General features: G+C 35.5%; 2 protein-coding genes and 2 long non-coding RNA genes across 6 annotated transcripts in view; 1 reads left to right on the forward strand and 3 right to left on the reverse strand.

Moving 5' to 3' along the window:
- Positions 1 to 3,332: 3,332 nt before the first annotated feature.
- On the reverse strand, positions 3,333 to 6,648 carry LOC132140343 (uncharacterized). The gene is made up of 4 exons (XR_009433778.1): positions 6,608 to 6,648; positions 6,408 to 6,498; positions 5,539 to 5,635; positions 3,333 to 3,538 (listed from the first exon to the last, which is right to left on the reverse strand). It is a non-coding gene; the product is annotated as an uncharacterized LOC132140343 (long non-coding RNA).
- A 1,919-nt stretch (positions 6,649 to 8,567) lies between these two features.
- On the forward strand, positions 8,568 to 20,062 carry LOC132140974 (endosomal transmembrane epsin interactor 1-like). The gene is made up of 11 exons (XM_059550091.1): positions 8,568 to 9,211; positions 10,723 to 10,779; positions 11,569 to 11,679; positions 12,430 to 12,543; positions 13,041 to 13,148; positions 13,328 to 13,461; positions 14,629 to 14,755; positions 14,975 to 15,053; positions 16,316 to 16,465; positions 18,714 to 19,021; positions 19,578 to 20,062. The coding sequence occupies exons 1-11, from the start codon at positions 8,909 to 8,911 to the stop codon at positions 19,878 to 19,880; spliced, it is 1,794 nt and encodes a 597-aa protein (XP_059406074.1). The 5' UTR covers positions 8,568 to 8,908; the 3' UTR covers positions 19,881 to 20,062.
- Positions 20,063 to 20,867: 805 nt separating this feature from the next.
- LOC132140975 (uncharacterized) lies at positions 20,868 to 23,867 on the reverse strand. Its single transcript, XR_009433856.1, has 2 exons — positions 21,666 to 23,867; positions 20,868 to 21,611 (listed from the first exon to the last, which is right to left on the reverse strand). It is a non-coding gene; the product is annotated as an uncharacterized LOC132140975 (long non-coding RNA).
- A 1,586-nt stretch (positions 23,868 to 25,453) lies between these two features.
- The window catches only part of LOC132140976 (amyloid-beta A4 precursor protein-binding family A member 1-like), a 64,300-nt gene continuing 61,864 nt past the window's right edge, over positions 25,454 to 27,889 (reverse strand). For all 3 annotated transcript variants that reach the window (XM_059550094.1, XM_059550092.1, XM_059550093.1), the window contains 2 exons: positions 27,116 to 27,256; positions 25,454 to 26,212 (listed from right to left, as the gene is read on the reverse strand). In XM_059550094.1, coding sequence (XP_059406077.1) covers positions 26,141 to 26,212; positions 27,116 to 27,256 — 213 coding nt within the window. In that variant the 3' untranslated portion in view covers positions 25,454 to 26,140. The remainder of the gene's footprint in view (positions 26,213 to 27,115; positions 27,257 to 27,889) is intronic.

The raw sequence follows: 27,889 nt of genomic DNA on the forward strand, positions 1-27,889 counted from the left end.
AATATGCAGACGGCTTTTTGGCAGGAGCTGTTGCCATGGTAATTCGTAATATCAGCGCTCCATTGATAATGGCTTTTTATAGTTGTGGTGCACGCGCTTAACTCAGAGTCAGTCAATTTAGAGACCAACTCATTTCAGCTGTTCTGTAACCGAAAACTCAAGAGTTTCCCATCGCAGGGTAAGTCAACGCATAGTTCAAGTTTAAACTCAGAGTTGGCTGAACCTCCTTAGTGAAACGGGACCCTGAAATACATATAAAACACTCTCCATCAGTTCAAATGTGGTAAATACCAAGAATAAAACTCTCTGGAAAATAATGATTCACTGTCCTGTCAGAAAAAGGAATATTATGTTGAGAGAGGTGTTGTCCTATCTGTGAAATGCTTGACATTCAAACTGAATGAACTTGGGTTGTTATGTTAGCTGCATCACATGTTCACAAGAGAATAACTTGAACTATACTGTCTGTTAATGCATTGTCTGCTTTTCAAAAAACACTTTGTCCAATGAACCAATGAACTGAAACTTACGTCATATGAGACCATTTTCCCATTCAGTCCCTCTCACAATTGAATAGGACAAAATGAAACAATGGAGGGTTACAGAGGTCAGACCTAAGAAGTTATAGCTACATTAACGGCTCACGACCACCGCACACAGTGAGAACAAGTGTTCTTTAACAATGTCTCAATACCCTGATGACAAACAGCTGAGAATATTGTATAAATGTTCAAATGCTATACTTTATACAGATTAAGTGATGGAAAACAACATAGTGGAATAACAGCAGGAAGGCATGGACAAGATCTATAATCTCAGTAAGCCGTCTTCCTGCCATTATCCAGAACGCAGAACAACAAAACGATGGCCACACACTGGCTCTCTGTAAAGAATGTAAATGAATCCAGTCACGTAGGGTGTGGTCTTCCGCCCTTTATTTTAAATACCCTAGGCTTAGTTCTGGTTAACACATTAGACGGTGTGAAAACATCCTCATTTTAAATATCAGCAGTGCTATGAATGGGTACGGATGTCTATATTTGTATCTGAGTGTAATTAGGACTTTCCTGAAATTTTTTCTCAAAGCTTTGATCTGAGGGGCCAGTCCTGTGAGGTTACTGAGGGCGAATCTGAGTGCTCAGCTAAAAGAAATGATCATTTTTAATTTAAAACGAGGCATTTCTGTGCATGTTTGTACAGTACTCTGCCCATCAGCTCCCTGTTCTCCAGGAACTGTTGGCCAGGTCCAGCTCAGCCTGTACAGTCCTCAGCTGGGTCTTGAGTTTCAGGTTCTCTCGTTCCAGTTCACAGGTCACACTGCTGAGCAGCTCTTTCAAGGCTTTCTGTCCATCTGATGAGTTTTTGGGCAACAGAGTAAAAAAAAATGTCAGGGTAACACTGACAAAAGAAAGCCTCATTAAAAGAATGCAATTATTGAAAAGGGAACATTATTAAGCAGTTTGGGATCACGTTATTACTTCTTAGAAAATATTACTGTTCAAAAGGGTTTGGGGCCAGTAAGATTTTTTTTTAAATGTATTTAAGAGAAGTCTCTTCTGATCACTAAGGTTGCATCATTTCTTTCTATTTAAAGTACAGTAAAACATATGCAAAATTTATAAAAATTTTAAATAACTGTTTACTACTTCAATATATTTTAAAATATATGAATTTTCAGTAGCCATTACTCCAGTGTTCAGTGTCACATGATCCTTCAAAAATGTTGATGATTTGTTGCTCAACTCAATTTTTTTATTATGAATGTTTTATTATGAATGAATTTTTTGTGGAATATAAGATAGACTGATTGATGATAAATAGAAGGTTCAAAAGAATATTATTTATTTTAAAAATAAAAATATCAGATGATTTAAGCTCAAGACAAGGTTTGTTCAGGTTGTAAAAGTGGAGCCAGTCACACAAAACTTTTATGAATTGATAATTTATGATACTTGTTTAAAAAAAATTTCCTTGAAAAATGTTACTGCAAAAACCTGTAAAATATTGTTTTTATTCACTCACATGTATTCAAGGTAAAAGGAATGTGTTATTACTTTTTAATTTAATTTTCTTAACATATACATATTTTTAATTGAGGATACAATGGATGTTGTGACCCTGGTCTTAAGTATCAATTTTTTGAAATTGAGATTAATACATCATCTGAAAGCTGAATAAATAAGCTGATGTATGGTTTGTTATAGGAAAATATTTGGCCGAGATACAACTATTTGAAAATCTGGAATCTGAGGGTGCAAACAATTCTAAATATTAAAAGAATCGCCTTTAAAGTTGTCCAAATGAAGTTCTTAGCAATGCATATTACTAATAATAAATTATGTTTTTATATAATTACGATAGGAAATTTACAGAATATTTTCATTGAACATGATCTTTAGTCAATATCCTAATGATTTTTGGCATAAAAGAAAAATCTATAATTTTGACCCATACAATGTTTTTTGGCTATTGCTAAAAATATACCCCATTGACAGTTTCACTGACCCAGATGACATTTGCTTTGAGTTTTTGTTTATGCCATATAATGTATACAATAACAATCCAATAAAAGCAAGAATGGTAACACTTTATTTTTAAGGAGTCCTTAATTACATGCAAGTAACCCTAAGCCAAACCCTAATCCTAATCCTAACCATACAGCAAGTACATGTAGTTAATTAATATTACCCATACTTAAATGTATAATTACACTGTAACAAGGACACTTTAAAATAAAGTTTAATCCTAGAATGACATGTTCAAGTTTTTAGGGACAGTGTACTTGCTCAACACACACTTTAAAGTCATTTCATATCAAGTCTGCGGTTTGGGATTTCGATGAATCTGTGTTTGTATCTTTCATCTGGGTAAACTGCATACGCCACACTCCCAGCTCAGCGGTCATCTGCTGTTTCTCTAAAGTAAGCTGATCAACACTGAAGAGCTTTTCTGAGAGCACAGCGTGCTGACAGGCCCTCTCTCTTTCCATTATGCTGAGTCTGAGCTCTGTCTGTCTCAACGCAGCCTGTTAAACCAAACAGTATATAGTGCGGATGACATGCAAGAAATACTTATGAGAAGAAGTGCAAAATAAAACACTCAGCTTGGATCAAAGGAAATATTTCTGTAATATATCTTCATAGCTCTTCCTGTTCCAGCCATTGAGCATCAACAATGCACATGCAAGGGGTTATTTAATCTATAATCGGTTTAAAATGTACAGAAACTACCTAACAGCTAAGGTATCCTATATTGTGAATTAGCGGTCATAGTCTTTAAGTTCTACCCAAAGATTCTTCCTGAAATTTCCCCACCTTCAGTTACTGATTTCCCCCTCTGAGCTGCTTGATCTGGTTAGTCAAATACTGTTGCGTGTCCACAGTGCAGCTGTGATTTGGGATAATATGCAGGACATTTTCCAGTTCTGTGCTCATCATCTGGTCATCTGTCTCATCAGACCTTGAACCTCTTCCAGCTGGACCAGGACCTGCTGCACTTCATGCTGCTTCAACAATGCCTGCAGATGACTTCTCTCCCACTGAAATACACATAACAAAACTGAAATGAAAGAACTTGCCTACATTCTCTGAATAACCAGCTGTACTCAAACGGTGGGTCACAGGTCTGTTCCAAAAGGGTTTACAGATATCTAGAAAAACATAGTAATAAGCAATTAAAGGAATAATTCACCCAAAAATTTGCTGAAAATGTATTCAACCTTAGGTCGCCAATGACGTAGGTGAGTTTTTTTTCTTCATCAGAACAGATTTGGATAAATTTAGCAAACAGTGAATGGGTGCCGTCAGAATTAGATTCCGAACAGCTGAAAAAAATTATCACAAGAAATCCACAACTTGCATGCTTACAAACGAAATATTCATAAAGACGTTTTTATCCTCAAACTGTTGCTTCCACTTCACAAGACATTATTGATGGGCTGGATTACTTATTGTGATATTTTTATCAGCTGTTTGGACTCACATTCTGACGGCAACCATTCACTGCAGAGGATGAGCAAGTAATGTAAGGCTAAATCTCTCCAAATCTGTTCCGATAAAGAAAGGCACTCATCTACATCTTGAATGAGTACATTTTACAGCTTTTTTTGGCAAACAATTCCTTCAATATAATTGTCCATAGTTAGGATGATGCTAAATAAATCCACCTATCAACTTTTAAAAGAGAGGAGAATACACTTTTGTCCAGATCATTAAGGGGTGATTTATAAAATGTGGTTTTATTTTAAGGAGATTTTTGTAAGATAAGCAACTTTGTTAGGTAGACATCTATAAAATCAATGAAAAACTTGAAGCAAAACCACTGCTATAAGCAATATGAGTACAGATGAAGTCACCTTGTGTCAACAGTCATGTGTCAAGTTAAGAATGAAGAACAAATATCAATGGTGTTGGAACAGTGATTCCTCTTTTCATCATTCTGAACAATCTCAATGAATGTGGTATGTCCTGTAATACAAGATGCAATTGCAGTTATTCTGAGGCTGGTACAGGCTGTGCCGACCTGCAGTTGAGCTAAGCTTGCTAAAGCTGATCTCAAATCAATTCTATCTGAGCAGAGACTCATGCTGTTCTGTCTGCCAAATCATGGTAGTATACACTTTTCAACAGGAAATTGTACTGTGGCATCTGTTATGAAAACTTCTGCTTTGGTGTGATGCCAACAATTCACATCAGTATAAGGATAAATACCTCTGATTATGACCACTGACTTTTACTGTTGATAACATTTCTTAATGCTGAAATGTTTTTTTTTTTTTGGCCCAATAGTGTCCCCAAGTGGAAATGCGAAAATAAAGACTGCCCCCTCCTCTGCTTTTCCTTGGTCAGTCAGATAAGCCTGTCCAAATCTCACGCCAATGATTGAACTATTGTTGCAATGTGTTTGGGGTAGTCTAGATGCACAAACAAACTAATCAATGTTTTGATAGTGTCACAGAGACACAGTATTAAAATGGCAACCTCCCATTGACATGTCTCGAACAGTTGTTTTTAATATCCTTCTATTTCCTGAAAAAAAAAACACAGAAAAAGCTAGTAGCCTATACCACTGTTTATTCCTTTAAGCTGGCAGAGTTGTGTATGTAATTGGGCTGAGAGGTCCCTTCCTCTCACTGCCTTCTTGGCCTGGGACTAGGATTGAGCCAAATCCTCCTCCACTGACCTGAACCAGCAGCCAACTCAAACCCTTCTCTCATTAGTCTACAGCCACATTGAGCACATGAAGACTATCAAGCAAACCAGATGCATCAGTCAGACAGTGCTAATGTGAAACATCCATCATAACAGCATCCAAGTTCTCCAGTTTTGGTGTAAACACAAAAAGGAGTCTGAACAATCATCTCATTACCTTATTGTTTCTCTGACTCCAGCTCATTTATCTTTCTATGGTGTAAACAGGATAAACTTTCAGCTGGGTTTCTGACTTAAACATGTAAAAAAAAAACATTGTAATCAAAAAGTGACAGAATGAAAAGCAAAACAATTTAGTTGGGATGATATATGCATGATGAGAACTTACTGTAACTAAACAGAAGTTGTAGACTGTTGGAATTAGTCATTAAGCACCAAAATGTCCCAGTCAATATCGCCACCTCCTGGTCTTGAGCTGCTCTGGTCTGTAACAGAACATAATGAGATGTGATGTGAAACCACAGTATAACAGTTAAGTTCTGATCCTCAGTCAACCTTAAAACTCAGTTGAACCCAGAGAGACAAATACAAAGGACATTTCTTAATAATAATAATAATAATAATAATAATAATAAATGTACACATAACATGTTTAGTTATTCATGTTATTTAAATAGACACTCCTGAAGTGTATATAATCTATCTATATCTACATGCCATTACCACACCAGGACTTCTGAAATCTCAATCTATCAGTGTATTCACTATCCATTCTATCTATAGTATGTAGTATACTGTAACAATAGTATTGTTTTGTATGGTGTGTACACTGCTTTTCTACTGTGTTTGTACATTTGTGATGTCCTAATGAACATGATCAAACTTTATAAGATTTTTTCTCTTATTCTAGGTTGATAGCTACTATAGGTATAATACAATAGGTAAGAAATTCACTAATACTGACAACTTCCTTAAACGTCCTCTCTGAATCTGTAACGTTAGATCTAAAAAATAAAAAGACAATTAATGTTATTTGATTCCTTAGTGTATTAAATTAAATTATTTTTTTTTTTATTACAAACCAGAAAAATTAACTGTCTGGGGAAATTGTCGACTTGTAACCTAAAGACACAATATCGGTTCATCTTTTCCACTCCCTGTTTATTATTAGCTTACACAGTCATTGACATCAAAAGAAAGAAGTGTGCATATTATTTACAGATAAATATTTGCTATCACATTTAATTGTCAGCTCACATATAACGGTTAGTATGTTTGTTCTGGAGACCCTTCGGGTTGTGTGGACAGCAGGTGGTTTTATTTCTGATAGCCAGAGAGCATTAGCATCCTGTATAAGCGTGATATTGGAAATTACAAATTGAATTGGAAGTACAAGCAGTTTTAAACTTGATGTAAATTTATTTGCAACAAGATTTGACCAAAGCTACCCGATTTACTTGCTAATCTGCAAACAGGCGCAATGAAGCCTCTGTCATCACCATAGCAACTACAGAGCGCGTAGCAAGCTAACAACCAATTAGCTTGTAAAACGTCACTCCCTGTGGCTTTCCAAAGGCGTAACCATAGACATATACTGTATATGATTGTAACACGTCGATTGGTGTTTAATCGTAACATAATTATATAAAATAATCCAGTGCGCCTTTACCACACGCATCAGAAAAATGCAATATTTGTCCAAATAATCAGTCGAAAAATCATTAAATAAAATGTAAAAATGGTTATTAAAAAGGTAAGAAACATTCTAATAGGTTAAGTGTAAGTTGCCTGGCCATACACGGTAATACATTGCATGTAATTATGATGTAGGCTACATATTGTAAATAAATAAAATACTGTGGAAACTATACAAATATAATAACAAATATATAACAGTGAAAACATTGTGTGTGTGTGTATATATATATTCTATATTCTATATTATATTTAAAGGCAATTATGTAAAATTTTGTTGAAAAAAAGTGTTAGTGTAAGTTGCCTTGCCACACACAGTAAAAAGTATAATAGCCTAACAGACACTGCATGTAATTATAATGTAAATATTGTAAACAATTAAAGCAAATACTATGGGGAAAATAGATTAATACATATATCAATTAAAAATAGTTAATTATAATATAGAGTAAAAATGCATATTATATTAAATATGAGTATTTAAATGAATAATTTTGTTAATAAAAAGTGTAAGGTGCCTTGCCATACATACAAAGCAGAAACTATAATAGCCTAAGAGACATTGCACGTAATTATGTAAATATTGTAAACAAATAAAACAAAATAATGTGGAAAATCTAAACATATATTAATAATTACATAAATAAAGAAACATTAATTATGATATAGCCTTCAGTAACACGTAATACTATATTCAATCTAAAAATTTAAATATATATGTGACCCTGGACAACAAAACCAGTCTTAAGTGTCAGTTTGTTCGAAAATGAAAAAATAAGCTTTCCATTGATGTATGGTTTGTTATGATAGGACAATATTTTGCTGAGATACAACTATTTTGAAAATCTGGAGGGTAACATAATGATTTTTGGCATAAAAGAAAAATTTATAATTTTAGCCATACAATGTATTTTGGCTATTGCTACAAATATGCAAGTAAGACTGGTTTTGTGCTCCAGGGTCACATATTATATTTAAAGGCAATTAGGCCTATGTATAATTTTGTTGAAAAACATGATATAGTTTAATAAAGTTTAATAATGTTAACATTATATTATTTAATGACATACAGTAGCCTAAAGCTAAAATATAGACACATAAATGTCATCTAGTAGTTTAGTAACTTTTTTTTTTTACAAATACGTTTTTTTTAATTTTGTGTTATCTTACTATACTCGATCTTTGTTAACATTTATTGTATTTTTATGTGCTATAGAAACACTTGTATAGACAATGATATATATATATATATATATATATATATATATATATATATATATATTTTTTTTTTTTTTTTTTTTTTTTTTTTGAAAAAAATTAGGTTATAAAAATATTATAAAGAAAGATTGTGAATGAAACTTCTTAATTTTTCCAAGGAAGATGTTTTTGATAAAAATGTACAGCAAAATATTTATCATTCTGCAGTTTGTTTTGTATTTATTGTATAAACATACACATGCATTATGTCAAGAAATTAAAAAAAAAAATTTTTTTTTATTAAAGACTGCCTAAGTCAGTTAGGTGTTCAGTTGTTTATTTCTCTATAAAGATAGGTAGAGATAGGTAAAGATAGGTAGATTTCCTCTCTCAAGTAATGATGCGCAACAAAGAGCCTGTGAATACGGTCCTTTCATCATTAAAGTCATCAGTTTCGTAATGGTAAGCGTTCACCACAAAAGATGACATGATAATTTCACCGTCTTCACAGTGTCTTTCTTCACACTTGCGGAACAGAGAGGGAGAGCCGCGGCTCGGGTGTGTGTGTGTGTGTGTGTGTGTGTGTGCGCGCGTGTGTGTGGTGTGGCCTCCTCTTCCCACGCACCCCTCCCCCGTCTGTCCGCTCGCTCTGCCCCAAAAATGTGAAACCAAATCCGAGCAGCAGGTCACAGAGCCTAGTTATTTTAAAACCAATACTGAACTACCTCGACAGCACCATGAACGTAACGCGGAGCGGCCAGTTTATAGAAATAATCTTCGCCGTGAGAGAGACAGAGTAACATGAGGGAGCGCCGCGGTGATCGTTTAACGTGTTTTGTTGTTGTTTGGCTGCTCGTGGCTCTCCAATGTCTCTGCCCGTAGTTCTGCCTGGATCCTGCTGTCGTTTATCGGGGGCTGCTTTGGCCCATCAGCTCACAGACGCCTCTCACAGAAGCCGCAGCAGCCGCTGTGTGTCCGCTCTCCCGTCCCGTATGTCTGGATCTCAGACGCGGCTCTCCCCGGCGCTGCTGCCCGCTCGCCCGCTGCTCTCCCTCGGCTTGCTGCAGCTGGTTCTCGGCTGCTCCATGGTGGCGCTCTCTTTCGGGGCTCTGTCCCTTAGCAACTCGCCCCCTATTAGAAACTCCTGTCCTTTTTGGGCCGGATCTTCTGTGAGTATTATATTACTGGCCACAATCAGAGGTGCTAATGCTTTTATTTTGCGGTCATATGCATGCTACTCGTATTAAAATGCATGCTTGTCAGTATGCCACTATATTAGTGTTAATCGGCCCGTTACAAACCAACAGGTATAGAGGAGTTTTATTGTAGTCTACTGTGTCCAATGTAGTCGTGGTGCTGCACTTTTAGTTCAGTCTATTTCAGAGTATATGAGCACACCAGACCCTGTTGTTTACCAGTAATGCACTATGATAAACCATACTGATCTGTCAATATGCTGTTAATGAATAGCTATGTTATTAGTTGCACTTTTAAAAAATAGCATGTAGTTGTTGCCTCAAGGAAATATTTATGCTTCATTATTTTTTACTGGTTTAGCCTAATGCATTTGATTTAGACAAATAATGGTTGATTTAGTTAAATATAAATTTACCTGGAATTTGACCAGTTAACTCAGATTTTACCACATGAAGCACATATTTAGGAATAATATTTTTTTACAGTGAACTGTTATACATTTTTACAGTATATAGTTTTACAGTATGGTCTAATATCAAATCTGTTAACCAGAAGTCAATGAATGACAATGTGGTTTTTACTTTTATCAGGCTTATTAGTCAATATTACATGCATGATTATTTAGATTAGAAGCTTGTTTACATTTTACATTAGCATTGATGTATTAGATAATTATCATCATTATATATTATTATCAAATTATATTTGTTTAACTTTTAATACCTCAAACATCTTGAGATTGTCCAGTTTCTTAAGTTTCTAGATATTTAGAAACTTCCTTAGTGCTGAATTTGGTCAAAGTTACCCTCAAAAGATCAATTTATAACATTATTTCCCACATTTACATATGGTTAATATTTGTGGTCATTGGCAGGAGTTGAGTGAACTGCTCAGTGAAGTCATGGCTAAGTGTGAATCTCTTTTACGGCCTAACACTCTATAGTGAGTTACTGTTTAGAAGTAAAGCTACCATATTATGCATACTTATCAAGTGCAAAACAACAGCTACTAGTTAACAAAATCTAATAATGTTTATTCATGTTTTATACTTTCGAAGTTGAGCTCCTTTACTGATCAAGAAAATCAAACACTGAAAAAAGTAAAAATAATAGTGACATATTACCGAGATAGAAATAAAGATATTGTAATGATGTGAAAAAACCCCACAATGTAATATTGTGAAGCCAATTACAGAATATTGTTGATTTGAATAAAATCAACTAATTTAATTACTTTTTAAAGGTTACCTCACAACACATTTTACAGTTAAGAATTTAGAGAAATGCTTTAGATTATGTCTTATGAAAAAAAAAAACCACCTGACAGGAAGTGGCAGGGTTAGAGGAAATGAGAGGGAGCCGAGGATGGATAATGGTATTTGAATGAGGCTGCTGCAGACAGCTCGGCCCACAACACTCTGAATGAGTCATTAAAAGTGCTGAAAGTGTTTGCCTCTGCTGAACAGACTGATTGTTTTCTGCAGGTCATCCTCTCTGGGATTATAGGACTAACCACATGGAAACGGCCAATGCTTCTGCTGGTATGTGTGTTTCTAAAGATTACTGGTCTTTGAATGTTTCTACCTTAATAAGGAGATTAATTTATTTTTACTTGAAAATAGTTAGATGATGTACTCGTACTGTGTATTGATGGATTGTATAGTCCTGAACATATGTTTTCCTTGTAATCTTCTGCATATCCGTGTCCTTGCAGTATGTTAAAGGGGCAGTTGTTTGGCCCTTAAAAGACCTTTTAAATAGGATCTGTGTCTACCAGACATTTAGTTAAGACCTTGTTAATTAAGTCACAAGCTGACCATCATCTTCTGCCTGTTGCCATTTACATTTACACAACAGTTCAAAAATTTGGGGTCAGAAAGATGTTTTTATTTTTTGAAAGAAATGAATACTTTTAATTCAGCAAAGATGCATTAAATTGAGCAAAAGACATTTATAATATTAGAAAAGAGTTTTATTTAAAATAAATGCTCTTCTTTTGAAATTTCTGTTCATATATTTTTAAATGACGATAATAATCAAATGTATCTTGAGCACATATTAATTTCTGAAAGATCATGTGATACCTGAAGGCTGAAAATCATTGCAGGAATAAATTTGATTTTATAATACATAGAAAATTCACAATGTTGCGGCTTTTACTGTATTTTTCTTAAATGAATGCAGCCTTGGTGAACATAAGAGACATCTTTTATAAAACATTAACAAATCTCACCGAACCCAGATTTGAGTGCTAATATCATGTTTGTCAGATAAAGGGACTGACTTGTATTGCTCTTGCTCTGTATCAGTACCTCTTTTCTCTCACACAGGTAAATCTGTTTGTATTGCTGTCAGTGGTCTGTATCCTGCTAAACCTGGCAGGCTTCATCCTCTGCTGTCAGGGGGCTCAGCTGGTCTCCAGTACCATTAACTGCCAGCTGGTGAGGAATCTGTGCTGTGGTAGAGATAATAACATCAATAATGACTTCTCAGATGACTCCCGTATTGATGATTGTATTCATGCAAAATATAAACAATTATGAACTGAAGTGGGACAAGCCTTATTAATACACACATACATACATTTATATACACTACATAAAATATTAAATAACATTCGCTGTAGTGTTAGAGTTAGCCAAGATTATTAAGTGGCATTAGTTTATAGCCACATAGAACCCCCTAGCAACCTCACTCTGGCAAACACCCACGCACTGCACTTACAAGCACTACTAAAGCTTTCATCTAGTGTGTAATCGAAAGAATAACACAGGCTGATGTACGTATAAGTAACACATAATGGAAAAAAGCACATCTGTACAGACCATCTGCTTCAAGGAATGAAGTTTGTCCGAGTCAAAGAAAGCCCTGGATTTGAGTCAAAGCAGGTCCAGTTTTTCTTGGATTTGATGTAGTTATTGGGTTGCTGTCAATTCCGGTGTCTGAAGGCTGCTCTTTCATCATTTCCACTTGTAATGGAAATGTCCCTGCCATATTAGTGACCTCATATCTTTGAGCTGTTATCGCATGCAGCGCCAGACCACTCAAAAAGACAAATGTAGAAAGGTGCCTGGAAACTTCATCCTCATTCTCGTAATTTGAATACAGGGCAGGCAGTTCTTTAAGTATTAGTAACATGTCATCATATATCATTATAAAACAAACCTAATGAATGTGTTTCTGTGTTTCAGAAGGGTGATCTCTGTTACTGTTGTTCAGAGAATCCAAGCACACCGTGCCAAGGGGACAAGTTGATTGAGATCTACGCGGGTCATGCATGTGGCACAATGAGAATCCTGCTCAAGGTGTGTTCATTTTACAATAAATATTTTTTTCAGTTCTGAGATACATTCATATAAACCCCCACCCCAATTCAGTAATTAGGATTTTATTCCAATATTTCGCACATAGATAGTGTTTGACAGGGCAGACATAGATTACCTTGACATAAAAACACAAATTTTGGCCGATCAGCCATTAAGTCATTAATATTTAGTCTAATTTGGACTGTTTTACAAAGTCCTATCCATGACATGCAGGCAAAAATAATATGTCTATTGTGGCTATGAATTAAGAGTTCATTATCTAGTTCAAGTAAACCGTGGCCATGATTTACTAAATCAAAACAGGAGAGCAAATTAGTGCAATGTGATTTGATGAATTAAGAAGTTGTGGGAATATTTACCTGCCACCTGTATGCAGAATGCCGTGACTGACCAATTGGGATAAGGTACAGTATATTATGTGCTTGACTATGTTTTATTTACTAGCAATGTTATAGATCGAGATCTCTCTCTTTCAGAAAGTGCTGTTTGCGTTGTGTGCGCTGAATGCTTTGGCCACAGCTGTGTGTCTGGTGGCTGCCGGACTCAGATATCTCCAGATCTTCTCAACCAGACGGCCCTGCATGGTGAGAAATCATATCACGGAACATATGGGACGAAAATAATGTATTGCTATAATTTAGTTCTTGGTCAGCGTGTGGCATAAATAATAAGACATGCTGTTAGCAGCTCCGAGGTGTCTGGTGTCTGTCTCTCTGTCCTGGTCAAACGCTAATAGTGATGTGATTATGATCGTCTTTGGCAGGAAGAGGCTAGGCCTGTTCCAGAGGAAGTGGAGGAGCAGACTCATCTTCCTGACCCTGACGAATTTGTCGCTCCGGCACCTCCTCCTTCATACTTCTCCACCTTCTACTCTTACACCCCACGCCTGGCTCGCAGGTATCACACAAGCCCTCTTTACTCATAGTTACACAGCACATGCCAAAAAAATGTTTTAGGCTACTTAAAATGTGGTATCTTCTACATGAACTGTATATTCAAGTTAAAAATATGATTTAATTTAGTTATTAAAACTGAACCTACCTGACTGCATTGAGTTTATTTTTAAAGACACATAATGCAATATATCATTTTTATTCTATGAATTTCAAAACTTTAAACATTAAATTAAATGTGAACATTTCAAATAATCATTAAACATAAAATATATATCATAAAAATAATATATCTAAGTAATTTATTCCTGTGAAGGCAAAGCTGAACTGTCAGCAGCCGTTGCTCTAGTCTTGAATGTCACAAGATCCTTCAAAAATCATTGTAATATGCTGATTTGTTGTTCAGGAAATATTTCTCATTACTATCAATGTTTAAAACAATTGTGCTACTTTTTGAGAAAACTGATACATTTTGTCAGAATTCTTTGAGTAGAAAGTTCAAAAGAACAGCGTTTATTTAGAATACAAATCTTTTGTGACATATTTTTTATGTGTCCTTGCTGATCCAAGTATTGGTTTCATTCATTCATTCATTCAAAAATAATAAAAAAAAATCTATCAATAAATAAATAAAAAAACTTGTTGATACCAAACCTTTAAATGATAGTGTATGCATATATATATATATATGCATACACTTTAAGGTATATGCACGTTACTTTAAGGTAACGTGCATATATTTGTGATTAAAAATCTGTCCAGCATTTCATGATCTATAGCTTTCTTAAGTGAGTCTCACTCTCTATCACACACACACACACACACACACACACACACACACACACACACACACACACACACACACACACACACACACACACACACACACACACACACACACACACAAACCTGCACATTGACCTTGAACTCTTAACCAAAAATACAGCAGGATTTAGCAGATTTGTGGGTGGGTGGCTCAGTGTTTGGCAGGCAACCAAAATGTTTTGGCAACGTGAAACAGGATTGAAGTTTGTGTGTGGGAAAGCATGATACGCTCGCGTTTCATTGGATGTTCTGATCAAACACTAATGGGTTTGTCCAGATGCAGCTGTTTACTGTCATTATATCTTCTCGTGAGTTGTTTACAATGTGAACGTGTGTGTTTTGGCAGGATGTTTAGTGATGGTATGATTCCTCTTCCTCATATATATGGTGCCAGAATTAAAGGAGTGGAGGTCTTCTGTCCTCTAGACCCTCCTCCACCTTATGAAGCTGTTGCATCAAACCCAGCAGCACAGGTACTGATTTATACAGTTATTATATGCCATCTATCATCTCTGTGTTGAATATCAAAAGACAGTTCGCATTTACAGTATCTATTCCTGATAGCACTGTTTGTTAATTAGACCTCATATCAGCAAACATGGCGCTGTGTTCTGCTCTACCGAGCTTACACTGGCTACAGCTCAATCAAATACAGTCCTTGTCCGCTCACTGACCCTCTGTATTTATATCAGGCCCAGAATACTGAGGTGCAAATGAGTGATCTGACTGAGGTCCTGACAGAGAGTGCAGAAGCAGCGTCGCCCAGTGATGGTATGAACCACTTGTATTTTTATGTTTAGGCCCGTGGAGAGAAGCAGTTAAACATAGACATTTCACACTTAGAATTGTTTTTGACCATTATTTTAGAACAAAAGTAGAAAACAAGCAAATAGAAAACTCCCATAGGAAAATATGGAATTAGAAAAAGGAGCTGCCACTTAGGCCTACATGAAATGTGTCATTGACACGGCTTAAATGAACCTAGTGCCTCTGGTACTCTATATTTAATCAGGATGCTTACAGCATTTCACAGTACCCGTCCAAAATTATGTCATCTGTGTATTAAAAGACATGTATTTTAGAGATGTCAGTTGTATCTCCAGTGCTCTTCTGTGAGATGTGAAAGCAGAACTTTGACGAACTCCACAAGTTATATATAGTTTTAAATAAATGCTTTACTTTGGAGTACACAAAAATGTACTTTGGTTTCCACAGAAGTATCAGTGTACTACTATTTTCAACACTGATAAGAAATAGTACTTGTTACCAAATTAGCATATGTGACCTTGGACCACAAATCCAGTCATTTTTTGAACAGTTATTTTAATTAGTAATAATATTTCACAATATTTCGGTTTTACTGCATTTTCAATAAAAAATGCAGACTTGGTAAGCATAAGAGACTTCTATTAAAAACATTAAAGCATCATACTGACTCCAAATGGTAATGCATATAGACATAAATAAATTGTTTGTTATGAAGTAACATGATGTAACATTTCTTAATTTAGACTGTTAAGATGTTGCTGACTCTTGTTCATTATATAGACTAGGCTTGTTTTGCCCTAGCAGTTGCTGACAGGACAGACATGAATAGACAAGAAATAGACTTCAGTACAAAAAAATCTTTAAGCCTGTCGTTCTAAACTTCTTTTACTTGGCTTTATGAAGCCCTGCTCTGGAGATGCAGTGTTAGAATGTTATTTCTAGATGTTTAGTCAAAAGGTGACAGAAAACACATACATTGGATTCTTACCTTATTAATATTCTTACCAGGAAAGTCCGAATCAAGTTCAGGAAATACTTGATAGTACAGTCAGCAGCAGGGGTGCTGCTAGGGCTTCTGGGGCCCTTGTACAGCTCCCTGCTTGGGATGCCCCTCTGTTGAGATTATTGACAGTGCAAGCAGTGTGAAACAAGAAGCAAGATTCTATTTACCCGGGATTTAGTGTGGCCTAGGGTTAACTCATTTAAAGTGTGAAAAGCCCTGAAAGGTTAACATGTTTTGTCATTTGTTTGCGTGTTTTCTTCAGACAGGTGCTGTCAGACGGCCGTATTGAGCCCCACACCCCCAACACAGTCCAGACAGCCTCATAGCGAAGTCTCCTCCAGCAGAAAACCTCACAGACCTCGCCTCCGCAGGTCCAACAGCGACCCCGTCCTGCTTGACCTGACCGCCAAAGGTAGGGGAGGAATTCTCTGATCTGTTTGTGTCATATGTGGCAATCTACTGCTGGATGTTTTTGTATAATGACCCCTAAACTGTACAGTCAGAGTTAGGTCCAGATGTATTTGGACACTGACACAGTTTTTATAATTTCGGCTCAGTATGCCACCAGAATAGAATTCACAGATGTTGTTGAATGCTTTGGATCACGAGCTGTTCCAAGCCTTCTATATATTTTTTTCTTCCTGTGATTCTGGTACAGCTTGATCTTAATATCAGCCGCACAAAGAATGTTTTGCAGAAGTGGTCAGACTTTTTATATGTTTTTTTGCAAAGTCAAGTCTGACTTTGCTTTCACCTTGTGGTGAACCCTCTGTATTTGCTCTGGTGAAGTCTTCTCTTGATTGTAGACTTTGACAGTGACACATCTATCTCCTGGAGAGTGATCTTCTCTTGGCTGGATGTTGTGAAAGGGTTTTTCTTTATCATGGAGAGGATTCTCTGATCATCCACCAATGTTGTCCTCTGTGGATGTCCAGGACTTTTTATGTTGCTGAGCTCACCAGTGCTTTCTTTTTTCTCAGAATGAACCAAACTGATGATTTGACCACTCCTAATGATCCTGTTATCTCTCTGATGGATTTGTTTTGTTTTTGAAGCCTAACATTAGTCTGTTTCTCTCGCATGGAGAGCTCCTTTGATCACATGATCTGGGTTCAGAGCAACAGTTTCCAGATGCAGATGGCACACTTAGAATCAATTCCAGAACTTTTACCTGCTTTGATATAGAAATAACAAAAGAATAACCCACAACTGTCCATAAAACAGCTTTTTAGTCAATTCTCCATTTACTTATGGTCCCTTGCAAAAGGGGGGTGGTACATATTAAAGAGCATTATCCTTAAGCTTTCCTCCGATTTTGATGTGTATACACTCAAGTTAATAATCAGAGTGTGCACTTTAAGCCCAAATTCATTAAATAACTGTCACCTCAATATGTTTTGGTCAGCAGCTAAAATGATAAAAAATTGTGCCTGTGTCTAAATACTGTATATATGGACATAACTGTATATTGGTTGTCACAGACAATAAATGAAATTAAATTCACATTTCCAGGTTTCTCAGCTGCGGAAGTCGTCATTGAAGAGCAGTGAATGGAATACCACAAATATTTTTTTTTCATTCCCATTTGCTCAGATAGCAAAAGAAAAACTCCACTCCAAATAGTGTTTCCATGACTTTAAGAAGTAAAAAAAAGTCAGGAGAGAGAACAATGTCAAATTTCCTGTCCTTCTCATAGATGCAGCATTAGAAACACCCTCGCATTAGCGTTTACAGTTTCTTTTGTAATTTGATGCAAAGGTGATATAATACAAAGAATAGTGCTATAAAGGTACAAACGTTTAAAAAAATATATATATGAAAAACATTTGAGGATTTATGATGCTGATGACCGTTAAATGCATTAAAAAAGGGTCCATTGGACTTTGCTTTCACAAGATATAGGCAGATTCGGCTCATTTCAAGTCTAAATGTGTATAAAATGAATGAGGTTTCTATAAAAGGTCAAAGCACAGTCACTGACACAGTTCTTTATAATTAGTTTATGAACACTGGCTTCTCTCTGATGACAGACGGAGGTATCTTTTTACTTGGTGTCCAGATCAGAGGACGTGGTCTGGTACTTATAGAGACGCTATATAGCTGTCAGAGGTTACTTTAAGCCCATTTTAAATATAGGACTGTCTCTGTGTTGCTGATGGGGTTCAGCAGAGAGCGATCATCCAGAAACTCTAATTCAGTGTTTTACTCCCCTTAATTTAGTTCCAAACATCTAATGCGTGACATTTTATTCTTCTGTGGAACATAAAAGAAGCTGAATTTTTTTGTTGGTCCAACAATGAATGTCGATGGCAACCAACATTCTTTGAAATATTATCTTTTGTGCAGAAAGAGTAATATAGGTTTGGAATGACATGATGGTGAGTAACGGCTCATGAAGTGTTTATGCTTCATAAGTGATAAAACAGTGGTCTTTGTCGTTACACTGAGTTATTAGGATTGTTTTGTTTATAAACTTACTTAACTTGAAAAATGTAAAATTTCAGTTACAATTTTTATTGGAAAATTTGCAATTAGATATTTTTCTCCAAACTGTGTAGCCCCACATCATGAAGCAACATGTATTTGTCATCTGTAGTAAATGTAAATATTTGTTAAAAACACAGAGAGCTATACCTCATGGCCTTTTCTGTCTCTTTCAGTAATGAGTTGTGAAGCAGCTACACAGACAGAACAAGGTCCAGCTCCTGCTCCAGGCTCAGTGACTGTAACGGAGCATGGGACGGTTACTCTACGACAGGGCCGTGGCAAACGGAAGCCTCGTCCCAACTCTATGGTGGACTACCAGAGCTATAGAGACACAAAACTGCTGGTGGCCCGTTTTCTGGAGCAGTCCTCCTGCAGCTTGACCCCTGAGGTACAGGAGCTGGTCAACAGCATCAAAACCGTGCTGCGCTCTGATGAGGAGCACATGGAGGAGGCCGTTCGCTGCGCCAGCTTCATCGACCAGGCAAGACACATGGCATGAAAACACTCAAAGCACATGCTCTGATACATGGAGCTTTGGTGCTCAAGGGGGTGAATTGAGTTTGAATCCAGCTTGTCTTTTTTGAGGATCATTTTATATACACCAGGCTGTTATGGCTCATATACAGTATGATAAAAGACAATGTGGATCTCATACTCGAGGAGGAAAAAAAGACCTCAATCTTATTTAGATATCCAAACTGAGGAAAAACATGCAATTTGATCCAGTAGCTTATATTTATATTGCAAAAAAGTATAATGAATTTACTTTTAGCTTTAAAGTTAACCATTTAAAAATGATATAGCAGACTATTTGTCCTAGTAAGACAATATTTAAATGCTTATTTGCATATAACAAATTGCAATGGAGAGATGTCCAAATAAACATTCCTCAAAAGCCTGATGTAATTTTTCCAAAAAAAAAAAAAATGAAGTTGAAATACTATAGAAGTCAATGTGTTTCTATTACTTTAATATCCTGTTTGTCCATTTTTGTTCCAGTCATTTTCTTACAGGTCATTTTCATTCATTGTTTGCAGGCCATTACAGTTTCAGAGGTTGCACCAGTGCAGTCCAGCCTCCGCAGGCAGACGCAGATGCAGACGCAGACGGAGCTCACCTCCAACACGCTGCCGCTGCGCAAGCGGCCGGGCATCCTTCACCTGCGCAGCTGTGGCGACCTCAGCTCCTTCACATGGGCACAGCTTCAGGCCGGGCCAGAGCGCAGGACACGTTCCCATTCCCGAACTAACTCCAGGATGGGCTCTCGGGCTGGATCCCGTCGCATGGAACAGGAACGTCCACACAGCCTCATCGGAGTCTTCCGAGAAACTGTCATCTGAGTGACGTCTCAAACTGACCGTTAGCCCAGGAAATAAAGAGAAGCTTATCCTGAACACCACAACATGAAGGAAGCTCCAGATGAGTACAGATCACGTCATTTTTAAAACATCTGTTTTTGTTGTGAATGTGTGTACTGAATGTTATTCATTTTTAACTTTTTCAGTTGGAGTTCCAGCTGTTTTTTTTTTTCTCACATTATGATAAAACACTGGGGGGAAAAAAACAATGTTTATTTAACAAATTTCCATCTTCCTTATTTAAAAATGATTTGATAATACAAATTGACAATATTAATAATCATCATATTAAGAAAAACATGCTAATGTATGGTTTATTTTTCTGATGTGATGTGGAGAATTACTCGATGCTGATTAAATATGTGACTTTTTTTATTTTTATTTGACCGTTCTGAACAAATGTATTATTTCTACCAAGATGTATGGTGCATTATTACTGAATTTGAGGAGGCTTATTTTAATTATATGGGTGAAACCTACCATCCATATTTCTCCCAGATTAAATATGATCTTTAAAGAATCTGACTGTTGTCTGGGACTTTTATTCAGTCAAATGTGACATTTTGACAGTGTAGGATGAACAGTTGTTAACAAAACCTTTAATGAAAAACTACCTTTCAAACACTTGGGCTCATTTTTTTTTTTTAAGAAATGCATATTTTTATTCAGTGTGGCTGCATTAGGTTGAATTTTAAACTTTTATTAATCAAATAATTAAACTGTTTTCAACATGATTAATAATAGGTAATGTTTCTTGAGCACCGAATCAGCATATTAGCATGGTTTCTGAAAGATCATGTGACACTAAAGACACTGGCCATGACTGAAATAAATTACATTTAAGAAGATATTAAAATAGAAAACAGTTACTTTAAATACTAACAACATTTCACAGTTTTTTTTCTCTGTATTTCTGATCAGAAGAGACTTCTTTCAAATACATAAAATCAAGAGATTAAAGACATTCGCTCGCAGTAGTTTGTTTAATGTTGTAAATACTGTTACAAACATTCCTGCTATGGTAAAGGAATGTGTCTAAATAGTTCAATCACAGAAAAGCTAGCAAATAAATAAACATTGCTGTTGCTGTACAGAAAGTGTGTTTTTACTTGTAGACATTGACAAACATATAATTGTAATTACATTCAGAGCAAGTGCATTAAGTACTAATCAAACCCCAGTTTCTTTCCTACATCAGTACAAAGCACACACTGGACAGTCTTGAGGTGGGAATCTGTTGAACCCGTCCTATCTGCACATCCTGCGTTTAATTCCTGGTGTCATTTCAATATCACATTAAACCACTTTTTTTTTTTTTCCTCCAATATGAAATATTTCAATCCATCACTTTTTAAAGCTTGCACATTATTATGAATTGGATACAGCATGTCCTGTACTCTATAGTGCAGAAGTCTGGGACACAGAAGGTAAATTGAGTTAACCTAGCATTTTTATCTAGGTTGCTCTTTTGTTTCTGTATAGAAATGTGCAATATCTTTTGCAATAAATAGTTCCATTGTGGCACTGGACCACATACATCATGGCAAATGATAATGTATGTGTATGTATGATCTGATGACCCTTAAAGTATTATTTGGCCCCAAAAATGAAAAATTGCTGGAAAATGTACTCGCCCTCAGGCCATCCAGTATGTGGTTGATTTTGTTTCTTCATCGTAACAGATTTGGAGAAATCAATTGCACACTAATGGATCTTCTGCAGTGAATGGGTGCCATCAGAATGAGAGTCCAAACAGCTGATTAAAACAATAATCTACATGACCCCAGTTCATCGATTAACATCTAACATTAAAGGCTTTGTGAGGGGGGGAAAAAAGTGGAAAAGTGAAGTGTTTGTAAGAAATCAATTCATCAAGATGTTTTTAACTTCAATCAAGTCCTCTATCCATAATATTGCTTTCTCTGTTGAAAAACAGACATCTCATCTGAATCAGGAGAGAAATATGCACAAATCAAGCACTGTTTACGAGCCAAAACAGTTCTTAACAAATAATAATAGAATTAATGACAACAGGGGTGAACGTTTTCTGAACTGTGAATTTGTTGATTACAAAAACAATTTTTTTTACTTCAAAAGACATTCATTGACAGACTGGAATTTATGTGCATTATCTGTAGATTATTGTGATGTTTTTATCAGCTTTTTGTACTCTCATTCTGACGGCACCCATTCACTGCAGAGGATCCACTGGTCAGCAAGTGATGTAATGCTAAATTTCTCTAAACCTAGTCCCATAAAGAAACAAACACATTAACATCTTGGATGGCCTCTGGTTGAGCAAATCTTCAGCAAATTTTCATTTTTGGGCGAACTACTCCTTTAAAGCAAATATGAAATAGTGGTGTAAAAGACTTTTGCACAATTTACCTTCATTATTGTACACATGGTATATATTCACTGGAAATACTGTATATAGTATGCTATATGTAAATAAATATAATATAATATATGAAAGTGTCTAGCTGGTTTTATTTTATAATGAAGTCATCTGTAATCACACATCACACTCACTACAAGAATAAATAGCAAAGCATACAAAAAGACCATGCTTCACATAAAGCAAAAAGCAATGAAACATGAGGCCCTTCCTGTGTGTCAATGACTTTTGATTCCATTAGTAACAGAACACCGTGATAATGAGGTCAGACTGTAGTTTGGGGGAGAAATACACATTTCAAGCAATAAGACGTTTTCTTGCTATCGGAACGATTACAAGGAGTTTGCTAACGTCTCCAAAAGACATAATGCCATCAAGTACAGTCATTGCACAGCAGTATGTTTTATCACAATATTTCCACTATTAATACAGATTTAACACTGTAGTAATGTCAGAATATTGTGATTTAATCTACATTTATCATTTATTTGTTGGCAAAAGATTCCTTTGCAAATGAGTGTGCTCTCAAAAATAAACTCCAAGCAACACTCAAGTACACTTGATGGTAAAATGGGAGAAAGTTGTCAGTAATTCATAGCAATAAGCTTTTTGTAAGACATTTTATGCTCATTTGATAGACTGGCTGTTTTTTTCTTCAGATGCAAAATATATAGTATTTTATATAAGTGCAAAATATATAGCACATATATAGTGATATTTACCAGACTGCAGACCGTCTCTAATAGTAAGTAACAATGGACATCTGCTAAAGCATGCTGACGGACAAACACCAGTCAGTTCTTGCACAAATAGTACTAAAATTCTGTCTGAGAGTCTCTGGTTTCGAATCAGTTCATGATGAGATGCTCTGTACTAAAACTGAGTGAATACAGTTCTGTTAAGACACATTCTGTTCTTGAGTGAAAAAGTAGCACACATGAATTAAACATTTAGTTGATAAAGGCTGTAATGACTCAACTTCATAATGAGGTAAAAAAAAAAAGATAAATGAGATCTCAGAATTTAATTCTTCAAATCCAAATTCATCCATAAATGTCAACACAACATTTATATTACCTTAAAAATTTCTTCACACAATGTTTTTCAAGTATAAATGTTCAAAAGAAAATGCTACCAATATAAGCATATTTAATTAGCAATATTATTTCATATACAGATGTTTAAGACAAAAAGGAAGGTTTTCTGTGCATAAAAATAAGGAATGCAGTCATTTACAACAAATAAAAATATTGCACATCAATGTCAAAAAAAGTAAAACAAAACAACAACAAAAAGTTTTGAATACTTTCTTCCGACTTCCTGACTAATACAAACCCAATTCCAGAAAAGTTGGGAATTTTTGTAAAATTCAATAATATCAAGAATCTGTGCTTTTTCAATTCTCTTTTAACTTTTTTTTAATTGACAAAAGTACAAAGAAAAGATTTCCAAAATTTTCACTGACCAACGTAAATGTATTTTTTGAATATGAACAAATTTAGATTTTGATGACTGCAACACACTCCAAAAAAGTTGGGACAGAGGCCAAATAAAAAGTTATAGAATATCCACGTTAAACTGTTTTGAAACTTTTTAACAGTAAGGAGGTGAATTGGCAATAGGTCAGGATATCATGTTTGGGTACAAAAGGAGCATGCTGTCTTTGCAAGCAAAGTTGTGGTGGAGCATCAATGCAAAATTGTAAAAAAGTGAGGTCTTTCATCAAGTAACACGCGTAATATTGTCAAAAGATTCAGGGATTCCAGAGAAATCACAGTATATGTACGGCAAGGAAGGAAACCTCAGCTAAATGTGTTTGATCTTTAAGCCTTCAGATGGCATTGCATAAGAAACCGTCACATGTTAAATATAGCCACATGGGCTCAGGAGTACTTCAGAAAACCACTGTCATTTACCACAGTCTGCTGCTGCATCAAGAAATGCAACTTGAATCTCTGTTACTCTAGGAGAAAGCTATACATCAATTCTATTCAGTGATGCCGCTGGGTTATTCGTAGACTCAGAGTGAATGTGCAAGTCTGGCCTGCCTACAGTCAAGATCGGACTCTTTTTATTGAAAATGTATGAGCAGTCATGAAAAGGAGAATCAGACAACTATGATCACTGACTGCTGAGCATCTGAAGTGAGACTGGACAAAACTTTAGATTGCAAAACTTGAACAATTAGTATCCTCAATTCCCAAACAATGAAACATTTTAATTAAAGACAGCTGATGTGACACAGTGTTAAATGTGCCTCTGTTTTAACTTTTTTTGGAGTGTGTTGCAGCCATCAAAATCAAAATTTGTTGGTCAGTGAATACAGTGAAAATTGTTTTCTTTGTACTTTTAGTCAATTAAATAAAGGTTAAAGAGAATGAACAGATAACATATTCTTGATTTTATGGCATTTCACAAAACATCCTAACTTTTCTGGAATTGGAGTTATATGTCAAGAGCTTCATTTTTTAAGTCCAAAACGTCTCCAACAGAGTCCCATTCAAAAAAGGTCAATTATTCTCAGATCTCCAAATGCATAACCTATATATCTCCAAAACACGTTCTTTTTTTTTTCTTCTTTTTTTTTCAATATATGGCATCATCATTCTGTAAGGCATTTCATCCACAATTTCTATGTGCTCTAATACATACAGTATTCTACTAGATATACTAGACATGAATTATCCCACTGAATTATCCACCACAGAGGACCACACCAAAAAATGTATCATCATTTTAATAGTAACTGTTTAAGAAAACCTTGTTTTAAAGGACTCAATGGTTTGGTCCCTTTCTCAGCAAACAGGATGTGGAATTGCAACTTAAATTAGATTTTAAACAAGTAGAATTATAGTTTTTTTTATGTTTCCGTATAAATTACCCATAAATATGAAGATACACACACCATTTGGGCTATTTTCAGAAAAATTAAATAATATTAATAATACCACACATAGAAAATGTTATATATTTCACCAATTAAATAACACTTCAATTTACTCACTATTTTCAGTCAAAAATATGACAATATTAAAAAGCTGTCAAATTGACTTTTTTTTGTTTTGTTTTGTTAAGTATGGAAACATGTAAATCTGTTTTGGTGGCTGTGTTAACTGTGATACTCAGTTTAAATAAAAATCTGTTCTAATCACATTTAACATATCAGGAAATATATAGACCTACTTAGTCAAAATGAATGACGTGATCATTCTTTGTAATAATAACTAATGGATGTCTTTGACTTGCAATTAAGTGAATTAACTTCCCTTTCATTCCAATTTAAAATTCCAATTCAACATCCTGTGGGGTTTGACCAATTAAATAAGTTCTGGATTTAATTTTTCAACATTTTTACCATTTTCCACCATATCCCTCAGACTAACAGCTGTCCTTAAAATTCAAGTTGACTCTAAAACACTTGATGCTTGCCAAGCTTGAATAAATAACATTATGAGAGTATGGTAAGGCAAATTCCTTTTTCATTTTGCACACCTAGGGATCACACAGGTGTAGTTTTTGTTACCCAGGTATATCGTTTCAATAGCTATTTTCTGCGATGGGGCTCTTCAACATATCTCTCTCTCTCTCTCTCTCTCTCTCTGCTTCCTTTCACGAGGCGGGCTGAGTGCACACAGAGAGAGGAATTACACAGCACAGCATACTCACTCACAGCAACAGAGCAGAAGAGATGAAGAGCTCAGGGAGGCAGTGAAAAGAAAGCCATGGCGAGCAGAGCTTCAGTCGATTCAGTCACCAGTCCACAGGGCTGACAGTTTCACATCAAGATTAAGGTTATATCTGGTGACAACAGGGCAGGAGGCTTGGGAAAGCGTCGTATGTAGCTTCAGATGTAAACTGGTTGCTCCTGGGCTGTTAACAAGCGGTACATGGCAGCCGGCATGGTCTTCATGTGAATCTGTTCCGCAAAACGAGATCGTCAAGTTCAGTTACACACAAGTGATACCAAAAAGCATATCTCTGAATTAAATAACAAAATTCAGAACTAAGTGGCATTTATTTTAAGGAGAGAACTCGTAGACGTTTCAAATAAAATGTTTGACATAAGTTACAGGAATTTTCTGGGTTTGATTCAAATAAAGCTCAAGCATTTGTGGTATAATGTTGATTTCAAAAAGATATACACATTTCATAGGCAAGGCACCTACAATGAAAGTGAATGGGATCAATTTAAAAGCAGAAATGTGAAGCTTATTATTTTGTAAAATCACTATATAATTTATTCTGTTTAAACGTATTATTCGAGCTGTAAAGCACTTCTAGTCATTGTGTTGTCATGGCAATGGAGTTTTAACTTCACACAGAAAAGGAAGATTAGTAAATTATTTTTTTTGTCACATATTGTTTTGTGGCTATCATATTGAAATAGTGAGCATTTTTAAAGATCAGCCAAATTTACTTCAACTGCAAGATTGTCACTGTAAAAAGCAGGGACAGGTGGAAAAAAATGCCAAATTAATCAACATTTTGCCACAAATGCCATGGATTGTGCTTAAATACTAGTGCACTCAAGTACTAGGAACATTCCATATTTGGACATGTTCAAGTTGGACAGTTTTTGATAAATTAAATATGTGTGAATTTCACACAGAACTCAGATCGTCACTGGTTGATTTACAGTCTTTTGGAGCCACTCTAGATAGGCTGTGATCTCCATAAAACAGAGCTAAACAGGGTGCCAAGTTTCCATAGTTTCCTGATCATAAATGAAATGAATGGGTTCATTACCTCACTGGAGAAATAGTGATGTGAAAAATATTATGTTGTTAGGCAGATGGGGCACCATGGAGCTCAGACGTACCTCACCAACTGCATTTGACAGAATGTGTACAATCTTCTCATGAGGGGTGGCCACAACACTCTGGCTATTGATTTCAATGATCCGGTGGCCGACACGCACCCCGCCGCGCTCTGCTATCCCTCCTCTCATCAGACTGCAGATCTGGAGGACGCAAACAATAAAGTTCTATTAGATTATTAGAATTAGAAGTCTTTTAATATTTGGAATTAGTTTTTCTTTTTTTAACTTTAATAAATGTTAATAAAATATGTCTATAGTTTTATTCCTTTTAATTTTAAATGTAGTTATTTTAGTACATTGAGTTAAACTACATGAAAATGAGAAATGTTGCTTTGCAACTAGATTCATTAAAATAAGTTTCAATATTTTACAGGGTTTTAGTTCATTCAAAGTCAAGTTACAATTGAAAAAACAATAATAAATACAAACTATTATACCATTGAAGTATTAAAATTCTGATCAACAACAGTCATTATTTTGACGTTAAATTCCAATGAATTGCTGATTTTTAAATGTACTATTTTGTCTTCATAAATTAAAAATACACAAAAAATACTATTTTATAATTTTAAATGCTACAAGTGATTTTAGGCATTATAACAATATAAGGTCGAGTATAAACATCGACATTAATTTTGATTATTTGTAAAGATTTTACAGACTAACGTTAAGTGAAACAAATACTATAATAAAAACCCTAGCCATCCTCTTAATTTGTTGCTTTATCCTTCTCCCTTCAGGCCGTAGATACAAACAGGTATCCCACAAATAACG

Source organism: Carassius carassius, chromosome 5, assembly GCF_963082965.1.
Source record: "Carassius carassius chromosome 5, fCarCar2.1, whole genome shotgun sequence".
NCBI lineage: Eukaryota > Metazoa > Chordata > Actinopteri > Cypriniformes > Cyprinidae > Carassius > Carassius carassius.

Coding starts and splice junctions, on each gene's coding strand:
- LOC132140974 (XM_059550091.1), top strand. CDS start 8,909: ATGTCTCTGCCCGTAGTTCTGCCTGGATCCTGCTGTCGTTTATCGGGG. Junction 13,462..14,628: donor ACCCCACGCCTGGCTCGCAG/GTATCACACAAG, acceptor GTGTTTTGGCAG/GATGTTTAGTGATGGTATGA. Junction 16,466..18,713: donor GCTTGACCTGACCGCCAAAG/GTAGGGGAGGAA, acceptor TGTCTCTTTCAG/TAATGAGTTGTGAAGCAGCT.